This window comes from Dreissena polymorpha, chromosome 5 (genome assembly GCF_020536995.1).
Source record: "Dreissena polymorpha isolate Duluth1 chromosome 5, UMN_Dpol_1.0, whole genome shotgun sequence".
NCBI classification, from domain to species: Eukaryota; Metazoa; Mollusca; class Bivalvia; order Myida; family Dreissenidae; genus Dreissena; species Dreissena polymorpha.
In genome coordinates this window covers 60,436,524-60,462,846 of record NC_068359.1, presented here as the reverse complement: position 1 = coordinate 60,462,846, position 26,323 = coordinate 60,436,524, and the positions used below count along the sequence as shown (strand labels likewise).

The window sequence follows — 26,323 nt, the reverse complement described above, 5'->3', positions numbered from 1 at the left end:
AAGTAAAACTCTGTGTAAAATTTTAGGAACATTGTCTTTTTTTTAATAGCAACCTCGGATCATTCCAAGGGGAGATAACCTCTCCGATCTGCTTATCTCTCTTTCGTGTTGCAGTTCAACATATGCGTGGCGCACTGCATCACACCGGGCCGGTGTTTAAACAGAAGTTCACAGTTACCGTCAAATTCAAGGAAGAAATAACGCTTGACTTGGAAATTAACGGGAAGTCAAACGGGACCAGATTGGTGATAAGACAGCATCTGAATGAAACGCAACCTGTAGGAAGAAATGTGTCGGTATGACATTGCTTTAAAAGAATGCATGTGTTATTTCGTCATAGCTCTTCAAAATTGTCCTGATACTTGTGAAATCTATTTGCATAAATTACACGCTTGAATTTACTCTTATTTAATTGTAGGTCTACTTCATACATGAGGTTATTTGGTTTAACTTAAAAAAAATGGACTTAAGATGGATATTTTTCATCTTTGTTTAGAGTCCGATACGGAAACTAGTACGAATTAATTCAAACAGTTTATTGAATGAAAGTTACGAAACAACATAACAAATAGTGGAATAAAGCTGGGGTCACCGCCTTGGAACGGTCAATGCAAAGCACTGGGGGTTGGAACCGGTTTAAGAGCGCTCAACCTCAACACTTGACCCAGCAACATTCATGATACATATAAGAGTAAAAAAAATAACATCATAGCATTGCTGTATTTAAAGGGCAGTTCCAGATCCATGCCACACGGAAAAACAGTTTGAGCCGACATTTGTATGGTCGTTGTTCTAGCTGTTTTACAGCTGTTGACAGATTCTCACGTCACAGGAATTAAGTGTTTTAATTGCACTTATCCCTATGTTCCGCCATTGAAAGGATTCAAACAAAAGCTTACCAAATTAAGTCCATGGCAGAAGCAAAAGGGCGGTCAGGCCACAATTAGATTTAGGTTATATTTGCATATAAAACAATCACGCCTCTCGATCAATCTGTCACTTTAACTGCAGTTTCATTATTCAACAGGCTTCGGCCATCTACATGTCGAAAGAAAGAGACATTATATACAGGGAGGATGTAGAAGTCGACGGCGCAATCACCACTGTGAGTTTCTATATATAAATCAATAAATACTACTAGTCGACGGTGCAATCACCACTGCGAGTTTCTATATATAAATCAATAAATACTACTAGTCGACGGCGCAATCACCACTGTGCGTTTCTATATATAAATCAATAAATAATACTAGTCGAGGGCGCAATCACCACTGTGAGTTTCTATATATAAATCAATAAATACTACTGATTACAAATTACATTATAAAGTTCGGTTTGTGTTACTGTATTTAAAACTGTGATACAAGAACGGAGGCAATGTGCAATTTAATCGTAAAATCGGTAGCGCGCATTATATTGACATTCAATCATGAATTGCGAGTCATAATTATGTTATGATTGAGCGAATGTTGATGAAAACATTACATAACAAGTGGCATGTATTGTTCAAACGTATGATAAGTCTAAAAAAAAATAAGCACAGTATTAAGACGTATTTATATTCAAACCATTTTTATCTATATGGACACAATAATTATACATTTAAGCATTATGCTCATGATTTATATTTACATTTCTTAAAATAGTATTGTATTTAATTTTGCATTTTTAAGGTAAGTCTTTCATCTTCAACACCATCTTTTATTTTATAATATATTATTGACCACAACTTTGATATATTTAAGATATAACACTTAAATGAAACTTCTTTAATGTTTACATTGTTAATGTTAAATGTTCATTGTTAAATTTAAACATTTTTATAATTTCTAACAATTTTGCAAATATTTTTATGTGAAGTTTTCCTTATTTAAACACCAATAATTCACAGTTATGGTTAGAAATATATAATGAAAAAGAACATAGTTGTAAATGCGTGATATTTCATAAATAGTTTTTTTCATTTTTAACAACACAGACATTTTGTCATTGGTATGTTATACATTTTACCAAGTGAAAAGTACAGCTTTCTACGACAACACAATATATGGCTATACGTAACATCAGTTGATTCAATACATTTAAGACATAAGAAACTTATTTTTGCGTTTGAACGATTGGTCAATATTATCAAAGACTTATGTTTTTATGAATGATTTCAATTGCAGTACGGACTCTTTCGAGACCACGATGCCCTTAAGTATTTTAACGGACGGGGAGGTATGCTTGAACTTCCGGTTGATAAAGGGGCAATCAACGTGGACGCTCCAACACCTAGTAACGGCGCGCATATAATATCCGCTGCAAACGTTCATCTCATCTACATATTAACCCATTTATGCCTAGTGGACTTTCCCATCCTTCTAAATTGGATCAATTTATTTCCATAATTAGGGATGTCTAGTGTATTTATTTCTATATTAAGAATATTTCTTTCAGAAATTCTCATAAGCATACAGCGCAGACCCTGATGAGACGCCGCATTGTCTCATCTGGGTCTACGATGTTTGCCAAGTCTTTTTTCTAGACGCTAGGCATAAATGGGTTAATACTCACCACATGTCTCAAATATGCCTATTTATCATCTCCCCATTATTATCTTGCAACGAATGTATTGAATATACATCTATATATATTCTTTAAGTGTTTTTAAATAGCAATTCGAATGTCTGCAATATGTAAATCTCTTTTTCACAATATTACTTTCTTTATCTACAATATATTGAATAACCTTGTGTACCGTCTTCCAGTTTTAACTAGACCATGCCAGGCGTCCGTCCAACCCGACCAATCTTATCAATTTAATGGATCCGATCTTTCTCTTAGAACTATACTCTGTCCGATGACTGACTTACGCATATTGTAATTTTCTTGAATTGATCAAATATTTTCCGATTGATAAACACGTTGACAAATCTGCATAATTTAAAGACAAACATCAAAACCTTTAATTTTAGAACGGAAATATACGCCTTAAGCATACTGTTAAGCTTTGTTTTCTTGTTATAATGAAGGGTATCGTGAGTGAGAAGGCATCATTAGCATTTGCATTTTTATATTAACCCATTTATTCATAGTGGAGTCTCCCATCCTTCTAAATTGGATCAATTTATTTCCAAAGTCAGGGTTGTCTAGTATTCTTATTTCTATATTTAGAATATTTCTTACAGAAATTCCTTTAAGCTTACAGCGCAGACCCTGATGAGACGCCGCATCATGCAGCGTCTCATCTGGGTCTACGCTGTTTGCCAAGGCTTTTTTCTAGACGCTAGGCATAGATGGGTTAATATTATTCGTGAATATAGAATTCGTACCAAAAGCTAAGAAACGTAAGCGGATTAAGACGAAGCCTCGCCACAAGAGACAAGGGTTGGAAACATTCGGGACGCCAGCAGTGGCAAAACTCCTTGTGTTTGTCGACAAAACAACAATTGACAGGTAACGTTGTTGATTGTTTTTAACGGTTTACACAAACGTATCATTAACTATTTGTTCCTCGGAGTATATATCACCAAAGGCTGATTTCTTCAAAGTCAGTCACTGTCTTGGGTCCGTAGTCCGTCGGGCCCCGTAGTTTTCCCAGTTTACATACTTCTTAAAATATCATCCGCGAATCCATGGGGTAAATTTTAACTGAATATGGCAGGGATATTTCATGATAAATATTTTGCACTATTCCTTTGTTTCAATAGAATGTCGGGAACTCATTTTGGTGTAATACAAACCCGTAACGAATGTCATGATTATATTGTATTACTGTCATCAAATAAAGTGCTAGATTAACACTAAAATGCCCTCTAGTTAACCTTTCATCAACTTCACTTAGTTCATTTAAATACTATCGATTGCATTTAAGCCCTCTTGTCTTCTTTGCTTAATTCGATTGAACTATAATACATATTCCCAAACTGTACACGGCCGAAGGGCTCTTTCGGTCTGGAACAATCCATACATTTTCTACCATGCATATTAAAACATTTGCATTAGTTGTTGCAGCGTGTGAATTCATTACATACATGCACAAGTATATAGTATGCAATACTTGAAACACATAATTGTTCGTGGTATTCAATGCACGTAATATTGAAGTTAAAAGTATTAAAAGTGAAGTGAAATGGTTGGGAATTTAGTTCTGATTGCTGTGTTTACAAGGTGAGCATTCTTACGCATTCGAGAGAGTATATAGAAACAAAACTCATAAAAACAAAAGCACTCCAAGCATCCAAGCATGTAAGACATAACGTGACATCTAGGAAATTACAATAGGGATCGGCATTGCAAGGTATTGCAATATGAATGGTAACATGGTAAAAGAAATCATGTTCAACACGTTAGTATTTATCAGGCTATGTATAATTTATCATTTGTTACAAAGTCCTACGTTGAAGTACATGAAGTTGACCGATATTTCTGTTTAAACTGATATTGTAAGAACTAATAACCATGTTTCAAGGAATCGTGTGCTAGCTATGTTGTAGAAAAAGTTTAATGCAATATGAATCTCTTGATCATAGGTGATCAGGCATAATTTGAAACACCATTGCAGTCAATCGTGGGTTTAACGCACAATTTTATTATAATTATTTCTCGATTATTTATTAACGGATTTCGTCCAAATTTGGTATGTGAACACATCCAATTATAATAAATCTTAAAGATGAAAATTTAGAACAAAACCTAAATAATATAATACAATATGAATTGTTTTCAACTTGTTTTCACGTACAAACCTTTTTCGCACCGATCAGTGCTGTTGAACCGCTTAAAAAACCTCGTTTTATATTCCGATAGGACCAAAATGCTCAAAATAGTAACATACTTAAAAGCTCGATCCCTATCTGTTCCAATAAATTTTAGATTCGAGTCAAAATTATAAAAACGAACACTACGGCAGTAACAAAAATTAGAAATATTTCACTGTACTAAAAATCGTGAATCTGTTTATCAAAATTGAACTTGCACATAATTCATTTGTTCTGTCTGTCAACTTTCGCACTGATGTCAGGTTAACATATGTATGATATTGAGGACCCTAATAATCTGATGCATGCATGATGTTCGTTGATCCTTGCGTAGGATCGGATGATTTTGATGGCACGGGAGTCATCCTCATTGTTTGATATGATTCATGTTAATACAAGAGTTGCACATGCGTTACCAACTAGTATTAAAATAACAGCTGCTTAAACGATCTATTAGAAAATGCTCGTAATGATGTAGTTTTCAGATAAGATTGTTAAAAAAAATAGAAAAATGCAACAGGTAATCAATTCAATTTTTCCACACACTCATGTGTCCCAGAACTTTGTGTGCGTATTGGACGAATTATTTCCATGCAGCAATGTAAAACTTACTACAGACAGGAAACATATTTACTTTAAATCAGATCTCGAGAACGCATTTTTCAAGAAATATAACTATGTTAAATTATATGTTCATTTGAGTGCCTATTTTAACTAATGACTTAACTCTGGTCAATAAATGTACAGTAAATATGCGCAATGTAATACCAGATAATCTTAGCATAGCTAATTAATAAATAATTGCAACGTTCGTGTACATGCCAGTTATTTAATATGAAGTGTAAATTTGTATAGTGATCATGAAAAAGGACTTTCTCACGTATTAGGCCATAGTTTGATGTGTGTCAGTAAAAAAGCTCAATGCTAGATTTTAAACATTGAGCTTTAAAGCTCCTTATAATAACACTAATAGAAATTACGAAAGCGGTCGCGAACCAAAGTCCTTTCGATACAAAATCTTTCTGCTTTTTTAATGACTTGGCCGTCTGGACTGTCCTAAAGATAACATCATTTTATACTGAATAAAAATGGTTTATTTGTTGTAACTAAAGTAAACGAAATTAGCAGAATCATTCTGAATTATTCAATATTTGTGCATTGGTAACGCTTCATAGTTTTAACAGTTGTAAATGATAATAATTAATTAAAGAAGCTTTATTTTTTGGTTCGAGTCTAGTTCTATGTCTTTTATTACATTGAGACACACAATTGAAAAATGTTCATTTCCACAATCTGTGAACACGTTATGTTTATCCTTTTTTAAATCTAAGGTTTTTACCACTAAACAACAACGACCAGGACCTGACTCAAACGGACATTAAGAAGTTCTTTACCTTGGCTGGAAACGAGGTAAGCTATTCCATATGATTTGACAAATGACTCTCATTACATTTTGATGTATTGCAAAATGTAAAATATTTGTATTTTTTTACACAAATACATTTACAAATATGTTGACAAAAATAAATGTGCGATGCACTTAAATTGAAGTCATACGAATAGATACACATTTGAAATTATAATGAACATTATGCATAGTCTTTACTTGATTTGCATATTTTATCAAAGTTGTTTTCATTGATATCTCTCCTCATGTATATTTGCGCTTATATTCCAGATGACAATAATATATCAATCATTACGAAAGTACGGGTACGTGTACTACAGGGGTACGAAGACAGCTTTTCCACAGAACATTGCCATACAGATTTTGGAAGTGATATTTCCGACATACCCGGTAATTTATTCTTAGTTATTTTAAAGTCTTAAACGAATTTAAATACATTATTCTTCATCAACATTCAACAGTAACACCATAATGAATATAGTAGCAATAATACACACATTTTTGCAATATAATGTATATATGACGATTCACCATTATTCAAATAATATTGTAAATGTTGATAAAGCCCGGTATTTCCCCACTTTCAAGGCATGAATTTTTGGAGAAACGTGCGTTATTATTGTAAAGAATTCCTTACTCTCGTCGTAAAATGCCTCCGTATTCATGGTTATCAAGTACAACGTCATGTTTGTACGCACATCATGCGCGTGTATAGCCTTTGAAATGCGGCACTGAAAATCTCGCGTTTAAGCGGGTTTATACGATTTTGTCAAATATTAATGTATTTATATAAAATGTGTAAAAAAACTTATTTTATATATATATTTCAATATTCATTAAAATAAAAGTTAAGAAGAACGTGTGTCGAAAAATGCGAAATAAGCCAGATATTTAATTCTGAAATTGAATACGGCTGTACAGCCGAATTCGCCAGCATGTATACCATACATGAACGATGTGAATCTAAATTTAGTTCAACGGTTTAATTGAATTCCTGCAACGATCTCTATTCATACGACACACGAACACTAACTCCGATCCTAATACAAAGACGAATGCTTCGGTTATTGTAGGAAAATATGTACGTCAAAATCGGCTCGGGGCGCTAATTTACTTTGCTGCATTTTATAAAATTCGGCTTTAATGTATAATTTTTCTTGCCTATTTTGTGTTATTGTAACATATTTTATCAATATATTACAATTAAACACATTATAAAAAATCGTATATACCCGCTTTAAAAGGCCTTTAAACGACTTATGGTTCGAAATCCGTAATTATAATTGTACATAATTTATAGTGTAAACGAATATAAATTGTAATCCATGAACACATATTTAAACAGTTAAAAAGAGAAAGTTATAAAAGACGTCACCGAAAAAAATGTTTTCGGTTTTGTTGCTTAGTAACAGTGTACATTAACATGCTAGTGAACCAATAAATTCACGATTCTAACTATTATTATCCATAAGAACAGTGAACATATGATATGTAAACATGTTAATGAAACAGTCAAATCAAGTTCGAACTATAATATTACGGTTTGAAACAACAATTAAATGATTGTACTCACACCAGTTCAGTCTGGTTTAGGATGACGGGCAATACACAAATAGGCTAGTAGCGTTCCTATAGTTGAGGAAGACTTTAGCTACCTATAGAAGAGCCTAAATCTGGAAAACAACCGATGCATGTGAAATTCATTTTAAGTTGCATACATCACGAGATTATCGTATTCCCCTTATCCTACAGACATCAACATAACTCATGACATCTTGCCGATGACACAAATTACGTTTTCAAAATTCGAGAGTCAACATTCACAAATATTCATGCTTTCATGGGGTGAAAATATGGTTTTACCCTGTCAAAGTGTATCTTATTAAGTTCCATCAGGACTCGTTTTAAAGTTGTTTGCCTCTTATAAATTTTCGCGAGTGAATTACATACCAACTTGCAAACAGTTGTTTTTACTTGCAAATTCAATAAGTATTATAAAAATTGTCTGAATTCGCCATTCAAGCCTTTGTTTATTATGTGTCTTGTTCTGAGAAAACTGGGCTTAATTCGTGTGCGTAAAGTGTCGTCCCAGATTAGCCTGTGCAGTCCGCACAGGCTAATTAGGGACGACACTTTCCGCTTTAATGGTATTATTAGTTCCAAGGAAGTCCCTCCTTACCGAAAATCAAGTTTAGGCGGAAAGTGTCGTCCCTGATTAGCCTGTGCGGACTGCACAGGCTAATCTGCGACGACACTTTACGCACATGCATTAAGCCCAGTGTTCTCAGAACACGACACATATATTTAATACCTGTACAACATGGAATTAACTGTAAGTGTAGTATTCAATAAAGAATGACACACCGGTTTGCTAATATTTTTAATACTACATCAAAATGTTTAAACTCGATGCAAAATGTTTATTACAGATAAGTGTGTGCATTTAATTCTGTTATTTGGTGAAAATGGTTCAGTTATTAGAAAAAAATCCGGTTTACATAAACGTTATGGAAAAATCAGAACATACACAATTATTGGAGTAATCATTCATACTTAGACCCACATCTGTGTGGTAACATTTAAAACATAGATAATTATTTGTTTAACAAAAATACATTTGTATATTATGAGTGTTGGTAACTTTTAAATGATAACTCCACTAAACTCGTATGAGATTAATTAAGGTCATTAACATAGTCATAAACATGATGATCACTTAATATCAGTACAAGTGTTTAGTAACACACATTATGTTTTTCGTTTTTTAGAATGACTTTGGATTCGTTCCCACCAATGTTCTAGAAGGAAGTAAAATATCGAGCAAGGTGCTAGACTCGTTTGAAAAGTTCATTGCAACATACTCGCCACCGCTTGGAGTAGAATATGATCACGCATCCTTGGTGACCGGGTAATAGATCTACATGTATTTAAAATCATGTGTACACACATAGACAACTGTCGCCCATGCCCGCGTGAACATGTCGTCAATGGGAAACATTCGAGAATCTCCTGAAATTTCCTAAAATTGTATTTTGATTTTGTGACAGTACGACAAGCGTCGGTCGTTTAAAGGCACCTTTTCACAGATTTTTGCTTGTATTGAAGATTGTCATTAAATGCTTTATATTGATAAATGTAAACATTGGATCTAAGAAGAAAAGGTATGAATATTATATGAATACAATTAAAGAAAGAAAAAAATGTAACCCTTAACTGGGATTGAACTACTGACCACTGGAGTGAAAGTATATTTCTTTGACCACTCGGCCATCCGTGCTCATGCAATGAGTGATGTATTTTATCATTTATATAAGCAATCCCAAAATATAACGACAACAACAGAACCCTCAAATTTATTCAATCGTTTCGCGTTGCAGCGCTTTATAATTTTCTGGTTTTCAAATCGTCAAAAGATGCATATAATGGATATTTAAGAGCATGGTAAATAGTCAGTATCACTGTTTTCTCACAAATAGCATAACTACAACGAAACTGAGAATCTAAAACACTTTTTTTTGTGAATTTACCAAAACGTGAAAAGGCCCCTTTAACATTGACAAGACACATGACTCAGTTACCATTATTAACAGTTGTTCTATTTTACGTGAATGGTACATATGCTATGTTTTTGTAGTGAATCAGTGCTTAAGAAAAATAGTTTAACCGGTTGTTAAGTTACGCTTACTTCAAAAGAATGGGGTAGTTGTACACAATGTATGACGATTTGGTCAATATTCAAACAAAAACACACACAAACACGAGTCCGTTTCCTAATAATAATCTGATTTTTTATTTCAGCTCATGGATAAAGTCAAAGAACCTGACTTAACTTTTTGGCGTTTGAACAGAAAGCCTTATGAAATCAATATTTTTAAAATCAATGTTCATTGACACCAAAGTTGACATCGATGCTTTCTTATATGCATGTCCATTATCAAGTATCATTGATTTTCAATTTAAATAAACAGTTGTGTGAATATGGCAGCAGGTATACAAGTATATTACAACTTCTGTCCAGTCACTTTTGTTCATATACTTCTGTACGCGAATATCCGAAAACGCGCACATAAATTGAAACACTTATTGCACTTTCTATGCCATGTGTCCAAATGAAACAGCGGCCTCTGCACTCACAATTCAATTAAAATGTAACGTCCTCATATGAGTGCGATAACGTGTAATGAAATAAATATAGCATAAACATATATGGAAATCCTGTTCTATTGTCGATTTTTGTGATTTCTATTAAGTTTGGTTAATTTTCACAACATACAAATGTGTTTACCATTTATTTCAGGTATGACTTGTTCGACGGTGTTGGTGGTCTAATACTTGGTAACAAATTTTCCCACTCCATGTTTTCAAATAATTCTACCATTACTACATATTTAAATATTTTATAATATAACTATCTGTCTTACTAAAGACTGACGTCATCAAATTCTATTATAGTAGATTCCATGTTTAACCTTGCTTCTTTTGTAATTTATTAAAATGGCAAAAATGTGGGTTCTTTCAGTTTGCATACATCGAAATGTGTTTTTAATAAATATTTCTTATTGAGGGGTTCCTCATTTTTCGTTCATGGACTGTCCGTTTGTTACGTCATTCAGCTCCAGTCTATCAAATGTTATATTCCTTGCGCCCGTCAAAGTCAAAACATATATGACATTTTGTACAGAACAATCAATTTTCTGTTTAGTGTGCAAACTTTTATTTTCAGCTTAACTAAACACCACCCTCACGGCGAGCTTTTGTGATCGCCTTTTGTTAGTCGCTAATAGTTGTTGATGATGATGATGATGGTGATGATGATGATGATGATGATGATGATGATGATGATGATGATGATGATGATGATGATGATGATGATGATGATGATGATTATAATCTCTTTCACTGTTATTTCACTGACCGAATCATCCACAGCTTTGAGCCTGGCTGAATGGGTAAAGCAGAAAATGTTTACATCCTCCTGTTATCCCCAACTAAGAACAACATGCTCAACGCTAGCTTTGGGATCGTCTTGAGTCCGTCGCTAATATTTGATGATGATGGTGATGAGAATGTACATCCTTCTACTATCCTGATCAGTTGCATGAAACTCGTGGATATTCACACTCAGCATCTTGATTGAAATAGCGTCTTGACAGTTTCTCGACAGTTTATAGTTTTAAATTATATATCAAGTAGTGCGGTCAGAACACTATCCTGACCCACAATCGCGACCCTTCGCTAGTGGTGCGGTAATACTTATTTAAATGACATGCACATACAAAACGCGTATCTTGCACCAATACATCGACCGTTTACAGTTTTAAAATATTGTTATTACAATTTTCAATACCGCATAGTGTGTATTGCATTCCTGTCTTCCCCGACATGATCCAATCTGTTTGTAGACCATGACATCTTAAGGTTCAGTATGACCCAGTGTGTACAAAATGCGACATAGTTATGACTTAACAAATACAGCTATATTTTAGAGTTATAATGGAAAACTTATAGTCGGGAGTTTTCGGCCGATGTCGGGAATGATCCACAGAGCACAAAGATCTTATCTTAATAATTCTTAATTGTATGGTCAGCGTCGCGAAAGTTTCCAAACATCTCCTTTTAGAGTTTTACATTTTCCGATAGGCTCACGGGAGTAAAAATCGGCAAATTATTGCTGGGGTTGTTTTATTTAAAATATAGTGGGTTTATTTAAAAAATATCGGTTGCATATCTTAAGTAGTTTGTATTGCCTTTTGACAAACAGGTCTAACAAATCCTGCAACGATGTGCAGGCGAAGCAAGTTCACCAATGGTGAACACGTATCAATTAATAAATTGACTGCAGACATAGTACCAACGATGGCGCACGAACTTGGACATGCGTAAGACCCAATGTGTTTTAACATCTTCATTGTGATATACTTATATTGTATCTGTCATGCATCATTTAAATGTAACGAATGTATGTGTCTCTTGGATGTATTTATAATGACTAATCAAATAGCTTCGCTCGACTAAATTTACAGAACATGGTTAAATGTATTTTCAATTTGTATTATTTCTGAACACGTTAATGGCGTGAACATATTTTTTTCATAACATATATGTCAATGAAGTATATGTATTCATGTTTTTGCTAAAAACAATTCTCTCCCCGTATAAAAACGCAATTACATTTGCCCCGATGAAGTAAACGTGTGCGCCGTTTGCCTACAAGCCAGCTTGCGCTCGGGCGTGTTTGTATTGGTAAAATGTCCGTTAACCGATTTATGCCTAGTGGACTCTCCCGTCCTTCTAAATTAAATCAATATGTTTCCAAAATTAGGGATGTCTAGTATATTTATTTCTATATTTGGAATATTTCTTACGGAAATTCCTTTAAGCAAACAGCGCTGACCCAGATGAGACGCCGCATCATGCGGCGTCTGATCTGGGTCTACGCTGTTTGACAAGGCATTTTTCTTGGACGCTAGGCATAAATGGATTAAAACAACTCTGCAAGCCTTCATTGGTTGACATTATTTGGGCCTTGTTCTTAGAAAACTGGGCTTATTGCATGTGCATAAAGTGTCATCCCAGATTAGCCTGTGCAGTCCGCACAGGCTAATCAGGGACGACACTTTCCGCCTAAACTTGATTTTCGGTAAGGAGGGACTTCTTTCAAACTAAAAATACCATAAAAGCGGAAAGTGTCGTCCCGGATTAGCATCTTCGCACTGCACAGGCTAATCTGGGACGACTCATTTTAATATTTGTAGATTTGGCATGGGACACGACGGAATCAGTAACCCTTGCCAAAACTTTACTTTTTTGATGGCTAACGGAGGGTTTGATGCCACTATGGGTAATGCTGCAACCTACAGAGCTTTCTCGGATTGCTCATCCAAATATTTACAGGACTATACAAATGGGTACGTAACTTAGTCTATCAAATTTATAGAACACATTTGACAATGTTTTTTTTATCCTTTATATGTTTTAAATACAAGAAAGATTATGCATTCCTGTTTTGTCTCAATATCTTGAATACAATTCCTATTAATTAAAATGATATAACTTCTGTAGTTTACACTTTGGTGCTTCTGTGTTTAGTGTTATATTTTAACGATGTTATTTGTGTACTCTTCGGTTTAAGTAGGTCGTTGTTGTTGTTTAAGTACTAAGTTTATGTTGTCTTTTATACTGCTTCAAATCTCTATGCTTGGCATTGCGCATAGCGATACTATTACCAAGTGCTATGTTATATGTGCTGTGGTATATTATAAAGTTAATTGGTCACTTGACTTAAATTTTAGCGGTTGATTATCATACAGATTTTACTGATGTGAGATGGATACCTGTACATGGTTTAATTTAATTCAATATAACAATGAACCATTTCTACGAATTCATGCGAGTGAGTTCATTTACCAGCCTGTTCAAAGAGCTTTATCACTCCTGACACACGTTTTTAAGGATTGGTGATGATTTCCGAGCAACGTGTCTGATGCCTCCAACGGCGACTTTCAACGCGAGTTCATGTTTGGGATTCCCTGGACAGATTAAAACTTTGGATCAGCAGTGCAAACTTGCCTTTGGCGCCAGAAGCACACGGTGTACACCAGAGGTGGGTAATCCGCATCCGATTTCAAGAATAATAAGAGTTCCAAAGTCGGCCTCCCCCCCCCCCCCCCACCAAAACAAAACAAAAAAACAACAACAACAACAGGGTTTTGCACTAGTGACCACAATTTCAATAAGGATTATCTACTGTCCAAGGCCAATGCACATGGGAAGTATCAAGCCAATCGGTCAATTCGTTGACGAGTTTTTGATCGGAAGCAATGTTCACACTTATTTTGACAGTGACATTGACCTTTGACTTGGTGACCACAATTTCCATACATCTACTGTCCAAGGCCAATGCACATATTAAGTATCAAGCCAATCGGTCAATTCGTTGAGGAGTATTTTATTGGAAGCAATGTTCACACTTATTTTTACAGCGACCTTGACCTTTGACTTGGTGACCCCAATTTCAATAGGGGTCATCTACTGTCCAAGGCCAATGCACATGGGAAGTATCAAGCCAATCGGTCGATTCGTTGACGAGTTATTGATCGGAAACGAATTGATCTACTAACAGACAAACCGACCGACATTCAGCAAAACAATATAGCCCCGTCTTCTTCGAAGGGGGGAATGATACAATCGAAACGATCATATGTAAATTAATTTAATTAAATACACAGAAAACGCAAACGTTAAAGAATTAAAGTTCTTCGGGTTTTTTTCTTTTTGTTGTTGTTGTATTGTTATCTTTGGTGCTTTACTTTTAATAACTTAAACCGCTTTTAATCCATTTAACTGCATTGTTCTATAACTTTATACTTATAAACTTAATTTGTCTCTTATAAATCCATCTTACGCTGTAAACAGAAATCATCGAATAATTGTGAAGGCAGTAAAATAAATAACTTAAATGTACTCCACTTGACTTCTTGCTCTCTTGTAGATTCGTCTTTAATTTTGTATTTTATTATCGTTATAGAATTGTTAAATAGATTCTAAATGCTCTAATCCAACTGTCCTATTTTTTATGAATATATATTTTAATTGAACCACTTATGAAATTCAACACTGATCACATTTTATGCCTGTATATATCTAACTATGTTTTGAACATGTAGGCCCTATACTCATGGACAATCATGTCTATTGTATATTAGATAAACCTAAAGCTATCTTGGCCAAATGACGTCGTCATTGTGAAATGACGTCACATCACTAAACAACTTAAGGTTTTATTCAAATGTGTTCAGAAAGGTGATTTTTTTCGTTTATTAATTAGGTTTATAAGCAAGCTGTGTTTCTCTGCATACGGTTATTTATGTAGATCTACAATGATTTCTGCTTTCAGGATGTGAAAGGTGCACAAAACGAATCCTTTCTGAAAAATGGTTATGTTGTCCATTGCGTCATGGACAACGACAAAATTTCACCATTCTATTGCATGGATCCGAAAACCAAGAAATGTTCTGCCATACCTGACGTTATGATGGGAACCAGATGTTTAATCAACGGCGAGATGAACCAAAATAATGTATTACCAAGCTTAGTTAAATATGTACTTGAAAATATGTTTTAAGGCTACTTTACCAAACCTTAAAGTAGGTAGCCAAGGCGATCTTTCGAATTTTTTTTAAATAGACTTTCTAATATTCTGAACACAAAACACTATATATTGGTTAGTATGATTTAACATCGTTTGAAAGTATGAATTGTCGAAAAACTAATATTTATTATACGAAAGACAATCAAAATAAAAAAATTCATTTATATCGTTATATAACTTTTAGATTTGCTTTTTAATTATTAAATAAGTATTACTATGTTTAAACAACTGTGTTGATTGTTTATAGGTCACACAACTGTACGATAACATATATACTTCGGTTATAAAGTTGTTTAATGAATTTAGTAATTATATATTTTTAGCTTACTATCCATCGGATATTGGCTTTTATTTATACGATAAATATTGTGTATTGATCTTGTTATTATGTTGAAATAATTTAATGACAATTTTTACCAAAATCAACTGCACTGATTCGTTTATAATTGATAATATTTATAACATTATATAAACACAGAAAAAAAAATAATATCACGCACTAAAGGATATTCGTATTTTACCATTATCTGCGAGTGTTTCATACATGTGGTCATTTGTGCATATAACACGCACTAAGCCTGCATCAGACTTCGAATGGATGTTAAATTAATTTCTATTTATTCTCGCTTTAGAGATGCTATCAGGGAGTGTGCAAAAGCGTCAAGTTGTGTGATGCCCCTACTACGAGTGATAGAAGGTTGCAAAGAGAAGAGCAGCCCCAAACACCATAGCCGCGTGTGTGCTGGATGTAAAAAGATTGTGGACAACTATAGTAAGGACTGCGTTCCAGTCCTTTATGTTTTAACTCGCCGAGGTCTGTTTAACTCATTTATGCCTAGTGAACTCTTCCATCCTTCTAAATTGGATCAATTTATTTCCAAAATTAGAGATGCCTAGTATATTTATTTTTATATTTAGAATATTATTTCTCACGAAATTCCTTTAAGCAAACAGCGCAGACCCTGATGATACGCCTCATCATGCGGCGTCTCATCTGGATCTACGCTGTTTGCCAGGACCTTTTTTCTAGACGCTAGGCATAAATGGGTTACAACCAAAAAATGTATCACCACAGTCTTTTGTTGCACCTATATGGCCATAAAATTGTCAATACTAGAATAATGTTTTTTATGTACAATTATCTATTTTGATGAACAAATAACGTGTAAAAAGACCAATCAAATAAGAAATCGAACATGAGAGACACATACTATCCTCTGGCTGAGAAACATTTGTACTGCTGAGACGGTATTCGAATCAGAATAGCCAGCTGTAGTATACTTATATGCGTTCGTAGATATTAAACTTAAAGGGTCCTTTTAACGTTTTGGTAAATTGACAAAATCAAAAACACATTGTTTCACATTCGCAAATTTTCGTTGTAGTTATTATATTTGTGAGGAATTAGTAATACTGAACATTTACCATGCTTAAAAATATCCATTATATGCATCTTTTGAGGAATTAAAAAAACTGAAATTATAAAGCGTTGCATCGCGAAACAATTCAATAATTTGGAGAGTTCTGTTGTTGTCATTTTATTTTGTGATACTACGGGGATTGCTTATATAAAGTATAAAATACACCGTTCTATGAGTACGGATGGCCGAGTGGTCTAAGCAAGAGACGTAGATTACATATCTACGTCTCTGTCTAAGCGATATTCTTTTACTCCAGGGGTCAGTGGTTCGAGCCGAGTTGAGAAATACTTTTTATCTTTCTTGAATTTAATTCTTGTTTTTTTAATGAAGCTATTTAGATGCAATGTTAACATTTATCAATGTAAAGCATTTAATGACAAACTTCAATACACGCCAAAATCTGTGAAAAGGTCCCTTCAACCTAACTGCCGGTACTCCACATGACAAAGGATGAAATGTCTATTTTAACGTGATGTAGGACTGCAGGCCTCAAAAAGGTATTTGCAATAAAAGCAGCAATATAGTTGTAAATAAGAAGACGTATATCAAATTTAACAATTTTGAGAGAATCAATTTTGGCAAAATCTACTTTAGATGGTATTTGAATACCGCCTCAGAACTATTGTTTTCTTTTTGTACAGCTTTACCTAAAAAGACAAAACTTGCTGATTTGCAGTTTTGAGAAACTTATAGGGAATTTAATTATGGGCCGTACATCGTAGTTCTGTATGAAATTTGTACAAATATTATTTTTCATTATAATTAGACGTGTAAATGCTAATTGTCGGTAATATAAGAAGAAAACAGTAACCAACATGATTGCATACGTGCTTATCTGGAATCTTCCAGAACGGATCTGATTGTCACACTGTGGGGTAGCTTGACCTATCAATTATTGAAGTCGATATGATAAAATGCATAGTAAAACTATAGACTTTTATTTTGACTATAAACCATTGATAAGATAATTAATATAAACCGTTCGAAACTTAATTGTACACGTTTCATAAACTTCATGAAACGAATTAGTTTCCAGACTCTTAAACTTAATGATAATATTCATACATTCATATTATGATGTACTTGGTTAATGTGAGCTTCTTGTCCCAAAATGTTCAGTTGGACCATCGTCGCTTATCTGACTGTAATTAATGTCTACTGACTTGGTAAATAAAATACTAAGTACTAACATGATATAGATAAGTCGGTTTCCACCCTGTGCGTAACGAAATTCCATTTTTATCTTAAATGTTACCATACCAAAGTCAAAGAAAACGAATATAGATTAAGTAATACAATTACAACTGTGAAATAATGTATGTAAACCAAATATATATAATGTCATTATATAACTGCAGTGTGTTCCTACCATTACAACACTTATTGAGATTTTTCTGTTAATGTACAAATATAATGTAGCATAAACTAACAACTGATTTTCCTTCGATATTCATGTGAAAATCCATGGTGTTTAGTCTCAATTGATACCACTAATCTTGTACAGGCAATGAAATATGTTTACTAAATACATGTTATTGGTATCAACCCTTAACGTGATATTATGGGCATCTAACAGTTTATAGGTGTCTATCGCAACCGTTGTTTATTTTTGGTATTTTCACTTCATATACACTTACCGGTATATTTGTTAATGCAGCATCAACATACTAAAACGATATCCCGGATAGAGAACAATAATGCATTTGAATATCAACCGTACTTTCGTTTGACAACTGATCATGCATGTACGATGTGAACCTAAATTTAGTTTTAGTGCAGATTCGTTCATACGACACAAAGACACAATTTTGTTTTACGGATCATTTCGGCTTACAGGACTGGGTGTGTCATGTAAAATATCGAATATAAAATATATTTTTATAAACAACTGGTAGCAAGATGAGTTGCAGATAATTGGTCAGTAACCACATTTTAACTAATCTTTTGACCTGGTAATTCTTTTCAGCTCAATTCAACAGTGAAAAATGCCCATAATATCACTTTAATAGACATTTGATGATATTTCCCATTTCATTTGTGGTATTCAAATGAAAGATTGTTTACAATTGTTTCGAAATCCGAATACGATAATGAACCAATACAGAAACATTCCTGCCATTTTTTTCTGAACTCGTCGAGATAGTGTTAGAGAAACAGTGTTTGCGACCGAACAGAAACGACAAAAGATAGACGGCGGTCTTTGACTTACCACAGAAAGTGTCTAACACGCTCTTAAACATTTAATGTAAAAGTGACAAAAATATTATGTTATTTTTGAATACGAAGGTAAATCATTTAAAATAATCCGACTTAACTGTTCCCCGTCTTAGGTGGGGTTTTTTTCCGTGAAAACACTGCTATTTGAATATATATTTCTGTCAAAATATCGAAATATTTCCACGTTCCTACCAAAGGTTGTAAGCGTATAATAAGGCATTGTATTTTGATCGTGCCTTTGTCCAAATTAACGATAAAGACATGTTTTCTCAAATTAAAACCAAGTTTGTAACAAAAAACAAATTATGAGATTGTTTAAGATTTAACAAAAAGCTGTACATACTAAATCAATTATGGACATTCTTTACGAATGTCGTACATAAAATATTAGACCAGTTACCATATGTGCATAAACTATAAGATAATATGTCCAATTGAAACGTGTTATTTTTATTTTTCAACGCTTTTAAAAAATATTTATGGAAGAGGGCTTTCAGCATTATATAAATACTTCTGATGAAGATCCGCCTTTAAATAATGAACATCCATCTGTAACGTTTAAATAGAAACGCTTTTTGTCAAGATATCCCTACAATTTGGCGAAAACATTTTATCGCATGTACAGAAATGCATTGTGCCTTGAATAGATAGTTTCCCTGAGGTTATTCATTTATAAGTTGATCTAGTTTGTAATTAAAACAGATATTATTGGAGAAGCTTCTGTTGTACACCAAAACAAGTTGGGTTTTAAAAATCCATCTACATTCCGCCGTAAATCTATTACACTAAGAAAATCGTACAAACACACATTATCAGAAACTATTAATGTATAATACCATATTCAACCAAAGTTGCAAACCTCAATCAAACTAAAACAATATTATCAAAATGACAAAACAGGGTTTGTACAAGATATATAGAGAATATATGGTTGGTGACTTTTGATATCATGTGATATAAGACGAGTCTGATATGGCGTAGAAAAAGGCGAGGCTTGCCGAGCCTTTTCACACGCCATATCGGACGAGTCTTATATCACATGATATCAAAAGTCACCAACCATATATTCTATTTATTATGCCACATTTTAAAGTAAATAAGAAAATATTCACAAAACAAACAAAAACAAACAACCGCTAAATTCATTGATAAATATGCAAATTAATAGCAACCTGATTACATCCGCTAGCGTCTATGCATATATATTTACACATAAAAAATAGTTCGAAAGTAAGCAACAATCAATCAAATTTAAACGCACATAATACAAAAACTAAAGCGAGAAATCGAAACTTAAAAGAACAATTTCTGCACAAAAAACACAATACCAATATTTTTTACAATAACACATTCGACATGTACTTCCAAGAGTACACACCAACCGCTATTTTCAAAGCGAATGTGTAGAGAGAAAATTTCAAACAATAAATACAATTATCAAATGGAACGGGATTTTAACGTAGTGTGCAATTTGAAAGTGATAAGAGTGATTTATTTTTCAACTTGTCCATCTCCGTAATATACGTTTAGTTGTGAGATGTTCACAGTTTTCCCAAAAAAACAGGCCTTCACGTGCGAAATCAAAGTGGGTGGGGAACGTGTATTTCGAGTCGCTGGAACTTCATAATGAAGCTGCTTTTGTGCAATATTCAGCGACGTTACCAGCTGTGTGTTAGACGAAACGAAAATGCTTTGGTTTTGCATCGTGTTTTGAGACTGTCAGGGTGACATGATGGATTAATTGCTGTTTGACTGACAATAAATGAACATGTTTGTGTTTGGAGATTGCTGAGGTTAATATCTTCACAATTGGGAAATCCCAACATAAGTTGACTGCCAGTTTGACCACTGATCTGCATAATATCAGTGGGAGAGCATGCTGAATCCCACAGCTTCTGCACCATATGTTTCCTGGCCGAGTGGTTGGTAAGTTTCATTGTTATGTATGCATGCTTAAACACACATGTTTCATTATTTGTGCCATTTTTTTACACCCATTCTCATGCTGATGAACCAATGATCTGTGCCAGTTGTTCTACTGTCGCGAACTGTTTTTTCAAAATTGTGGAAAAATGAATTGCGCACTGTTCGAAATTGTGAAAATTGTGAGACACGCACTGTACCAAAATTTGAAAAAATGAGTCGCGCACTGTTCAAAATTGTTGGAAACATTAGTTGCCCACTGTTCATTATGATTTCAAAATTGTGGAAAAATGAGTCGCACACTTTTCATAAATTAAATTTTGAAAAAATGAGTCACGCGCTGTACAAAATTTGTAAAATGTTCACTGTTCAAATTTTTGCAAAAAAATAAGTCGTGCACTGTTCATTCAAAATTGTGGAAAAATGAGTTGCGCACTGTTCAAAATTGTGAAAAAATCATGTCACGCGCTGTACAAAATTTGGAATAATCATTTGCGCACTGTTCAAAAATGGGGGACAATTTTGTGGGGCACTGTTCATTCAAAATTACAAAAAAATAAGTCACAAACTCTTCAAATTGTGAAAACACATGAGTTGCGCATTGTTCAAAATTTGTAAAAATGAGTCGCGCACTGTTCAAAATTTGGAAAAAAAGGAGTCGCGCACTGTTTATTCAACATGGTGGAAAAATGAGTCGCGCACTGTTCACAATTTTAAAAAATGAGTTGCACACTGTTCAAAATTGTGAACAAATTGAGTCACGCACTGTTCATAAAAAAATTCACTGTTGAAAACTGTGAACAAATGAGTTGCGCGCTGTGCAACTTTTTTGAAAACATGTGTCGAAAACTGTTCAAAATTGTGTCGCCCACAGATCAACATTGTGAAAAAATGAGTTGCAAACTTTTTTTAAATTGTGAAAATTTGAGTCCCAAACTTCTTTAAATTGTGAAAATTTGAGTCGCAAATTTCTCACATTAGGAAAAAAAACACATATTCCCTTTATAAGCAAACAAAGCCCCGAGTCCATAATAAAAATATTTTAAGTTAAAAGAAATTCTTAATTATTTTTATATAAAGTGGAGTTTATACATTTTCATTTTGTATTAATAATATTGTGTCTATTAAAGTTGTAATTTGTTCAAGTTGTGCCATAAAAATGTTATTAAAACACTCTATTTTGAAATGTTATCTCCTGTTGGATTTGTTTTATTTTATTATAATATGAAATGTTTTTCTTTTAATGGCAGAAAGTTGCGACCACACATTCCATGGGTGATGATATCTACCAAAATTCTTGGCGGCACAGTTCTACCCTCGTCAGTTGCACTTGTCCGAGTCTTTCTCTGCCTCTCAACCAACTAGAGATATTCCCCCCCCCCCAACTGCATCCCGGCACAGCTTCACATCAACCCATCTAATTAATTTGTCGGAAAGGTAATACTTTTTTGTCGACAAATTTAGTTTTATCTGAACATGTTATAAATCTATATGTCACTATATTTATAAAGTTTCAATTTTAATACAAATTATATATCTGGATTTTTATTTTTAACCCTTTGCATGCTGGGAAATTTGTCGTCTGCTAAAATGTCGTCTGCTGAATTTGTAAAATAAGCATTTTCTTCATTTTTTTCAAAGATTACTATCAGAATAGCAAACAGTTTGGATCCTGATGAGACGCCACGTTTTGTGGCGTCTCATCTGGATCCAAACTGTTTGCAAAGGCCTTCAAAATTCGGTTCCAGCACTGAAAGGGTTAAAGCAGTTATGCAATGATTGTTTGATGATGTTTTTTCTTCTAAAGGAATCTTTATTTTATTTTCAGGTTGACCACACAAATTTCCTGTTTGGTTGTGGAGATAGAATCATTTTTTTGTGAAAGTTTGATTTCAGACACTTAAAAATTGAAATTGTCATGTATTATTAGGCATGGAAGGCATTAGCAAAGCATCTCAATCAAGTATTAATTATTTTACTTTGTCAATGTTAATTCATTGTGTATGCTATTCACCTGTTTGCCTTGCTTTTTATAAGAATGACACAAAAAAGGAAAGCATTTGTAAAGTATTAGTTAATTTTTTTTTATAAAATCTTAGACGAGATGTTTAGTGAATATTTGTCATAAATTCTTCTTTAACTTGATCAAATCTGTCATATTTTATTTAAAACGTGTTAAGTATATTTGTGTTACGTTTTAAATGTTTATCATTACTGGTTTAAATTGTGTTCATCTGCAGCCAATGAATGGTAGGCTAGCGGTGCACATTTGTATTTGTTTAATTTTTTCCATTGATTAATGCTCATTTAATTTATATTTCCCTATAGATATATACTTAATAAAGTGTTAGTTTTGTTTAAAAAACAACTTATTGTTTATTAATGTTCTAACTTCTGAATAAAATATGAATCGCTGTTTGTTACCATTTAAATCAAAGAAGCGACATACCACGCCTACAAAAAAGTAGTTCTCAGAATGGGCGGGGCTAAAACATGGAACGCTAAAAAAAATCATTGAGTAAACCAAATATAGGCGGAGTTTTAAAACGGATATTGATGGGCGGAGCTTAAAACTGTTATCGGATGGGTATCCGATAACACTTTAAAATATCATGTCAGCGTCTCCAACGTAAATGCGCTGCCATGGCATAATAAATCTTAACCTAATTGGTTCATTATGCAATATATCAAAACTACATCAATGATAATGCTTCTTGAGAAAATTCAATGTGATGCATATTACTTGTTTAAATGCCTTGAGTCTGGATTGCATAAAGATCATTGTACACACACATACACCAATCAATAAAAACAAATACAACGTAATGCATTACGTATCTTTGCATAGCATTATGCAGGACCGTGCTCATGAATTTTTGACGGGGGAGGTTCAACCGGGGAGGTTGCGAGAGGGGTCTTTTCTCCCTATTTTTTCTTAATTTGTCCCATTTCAAGGTGAATTTTAGTGCTTAAAAAACTTATTTTGTAATATAAATTTGTGGAAAATGACAAGTAAATAAGCACCTTTCTGAAGTCTAAAGTTTAAACATTGGTGTGAAATTCACACTTACAGGGTTCTCACCTTTTTGTATGAACAAAATTCCCTGATTTTTCCCTGATGGAAAAATTAAAATTCCAGGACAATAATTTCAACCTATTTCTTGTTTTAGACACCCTCAATAAATAGCAATTGCAGACAATAACATGTATTATATTTATGTAGAGTTATAGCAATGGCCTCCCATCTCCACTCACTGCCATCCTAGAGAAAGATGTAGGTATTGACTAATAGTACAATAAGCTACATGTATACTACAAAGCCACCATAGCCATGCAGAGGAATCGATTTGCTGTTTTAATGGTATGGACTTTTCGACACAAGTCTGTTAAGTCTGACCAAACAATATTCCCTGATTTTTCCCTGATTTAAGAAACTTTTCCCAAATTGTATGACTTTTCCCTGACTGGAAAAAGTAAAAGTATTTTTCCAGGTTTTCCCTGATTTCCAGGTTGGCCGGAAACCCTGACTTATGTTTAAAGGATTAGAGATCAGAATTGTATGATGAAGAAGGAAAGCAAAATTACAATCAAAAGCCTATTTTATTAAGAAATGTATCATTAGGTATGGTAAAGTATTTTCTCTTTGAATTCAAACCTCCTTTAAAGTTTCAAAGTAAATTTCTAATGAAATGTTTATCATATACTACACAGTTTTACTTTCAACATTATCAACACAGATAATTTGAACCCTCAAATCAACAACTTCGACATTAGATTCGACTTTGAGTTTTTTTCTATAATTACTATTTTGCGTAGATTTTTACGGAACTATTTCAGATATTGAGCTGATATTTGGTATGTGAGTCTACCTACATGGCCAACAGATTGAGTGTGAAATTCGTTCCGCCAATTGATATTTGGTTAATTTATTGACCTTGGACTTAAATTGTCTAAATAATAACCGTGTTCCTGAGTTTTTTTTCTCAAATCTTTCTGATATTCAGCTGATAATTATGCCCCCGTTCATTTTCCAGACTTTTAGGAAAAGTCCAGAGGTAATTGACTTATCGGGGATGTGCGTACAAGGCGATAAGAAAACATAGCCTAAGGGCTCATCTCCACTGGCGAGTAAAATAGCGCTTATCACCTTGTTTATCAGGGACAATAAAACACATCTCCTCTTTTGTATTGAGTAAAAGTGTACTATGGGCCCTTTCATGAGAGAACAGCTGTTAGGGTTGCCGGGCCTCAGGGCCTGTATACGGGCATGTGCATACCAAACAACTTCGCAAGTAGTTTAACGACTCGAAGTAATAATTGAATTCCAGTCGTAAGTTAACGAATATATTTTGTCCCCGTAAAAAACAACGGTGGTTGATGTTGACAATACGTCTGAATATACAAAATAATTGAAAACTAAGAACATGTTCCCAAGCTTAAAAGTGGTGAAAACACAAAAATGTATGGTACGTAAACAATGAGTACGAAACCATAGAAATTGAGCATGGTCACATTTACAGAAGAAAAATGAATTTATTCATATTTACTTTGCATAGAACGACACATTATTAACATTAAAATCTAAACTTACCGTGGAAAAAAAGTCTAGTATAAGAGGATTATCAAATTTGATGATTTCGAGCGCGAGGCGCATTGTATGGAGTAACCACGATAAGCTTCCCAGAAAAATAAAGGCTACATTACACCAGATTTTTTTTTAAACAAAAGCGTTCCAATACAAGTAGAGATGACAACATTATCGTTAATAAAAACGTATTCATCAAATGAAAATGAAGCAACGAATGTGCATTTAAATATTTTTTTTGCTAAAATATCTCTCAGATTATAAGCATTTTAAGAGCGTGTTACGTCATTTCTTGTTAGAACGCTGATACGAACCAAAGTCCTAAATGATTCCTTTCTTGATTATGTTTCTTATTGGTTAGATTGTTTATGCAAATCAATCGCGTATTTATATTGTAACTTCTTTTATATAATTTTATTTGTTAGGATTGATTTGTTGAGCAGTGATCGTTAAATATCGCCTGTTGCGTTTCTTATTGTTTATATACGCATATAATTAGGGGGAAAATATAACCTTATTTGAACTTTTAGAAGATTAATGTCATTTCATTTAAACGTTAACAATCAAACACTTCAAGAATGTAATACAAATAACACAAGTAGTAGCATAAATCACCAAATAAACTACATGTATGAAACGACGTCATTTATAACGCAATCATAAATGTGTATTTCTAACATGTACAATGCACACATACCTTATGAAAGAAGCAGTTTTGTACATTAACCCTTTCAGTGCGGGAACCGAATTTTAAAGGCCTTTGCAAACAGTTTGGATCCAGATGAGACGCCACAGAACGTGGCGTCTCATCAGGATCCAAACTGTTTGCTATTCTGATAGTATTCTTTGAAAAAAATCGAGGAAAATGCTAATTTT

The 26,323-nt window shown here is 33.7% G+C and overlaps 2 protein-coding genes and 1 long non-coding RNA gene across 5 annotated transcripts in view; 2 read left to right on the top strand and 1 right to left on the bottom strand.

The window, feature by feature from the left end:
• Positions 1-26,173, bottom strand: part of LOC127831985 (uncharacterized) — a 63,683-nt gene extending 37,510 nt beyond the window's left edge. For all 3 annotated transcript variants that reach the window (XR_008026601.1, XR_008026602.1, XM_052357111.1), the window contains exon 1: positions 25,454-26,173. The gene's annotated coding sequence lies outside the window, so the exon portion shown is untranslated. The remainder of the gene's footprint in view (positions 1-25,453) is intronic.
• On the top strand, positions 122-16,740 carry LOC127831984 (uncharacterized). Its single transcript, XM_052357110.1, has 13 exons — positions 122-296; positions 1,028-1,105; positions 2,169-2,277; positions 3,306-3,438; positions 6,074-6,152; positions 6,421-6,540; positions 8,919-9,058; positions 10,448-10,485; positions 11,912-12,029; positions 12,906-13,058; positions 13,603-13,753; positions 15,047-15,229; positions 15,934-16,740. The coding sequence occupies exons 1-13, from the start codon at positions 123-125 to the stop codon at positions 16,030-16,032; spliced, it is 1,575 nt and encodes a 524-aa protein (XP_052213070.1). The 5' UTR covers position 122; the 3' UTR covers positions 16,033-16,740.
• On the top strand, positions 20,493-23,073 carry LOC127831986 (uncharacterized). Its single transcript, XR_008026603.1, has 3 exons — positions 20,493-20,865; positions 22,113-22,299; positions 22,691-23,073. It is a non-coding gene; the product is annotated as an uncharacterized LOC127831986 (long non-coding RNA).
• Positions 26,174-26,323: the final 150 nt, after the last annotated feature.

Coding starts and splice junctions, on each gene's coding strand:
- LOC127831984 (XM_052357110.1), top strand. CDS start 123: ATGCGTGGCGCACTGCATCACACCGGGCCGGTGTTTAAACAGAAGTTC. Junction 6,153..6,420: donor TTACCTTGGCTGGAAACGAG/GTAAGCTATTCC, acceptor CTTATATTCCAG/ATGACAATAATATATCAATC. Junction 12,030..12,905: donor GCGCACGAACTTGGACATGC/GTAAGACCCAAT, acceptor TAATATTTGTAG/ATTTGGCATGGGACACGACG.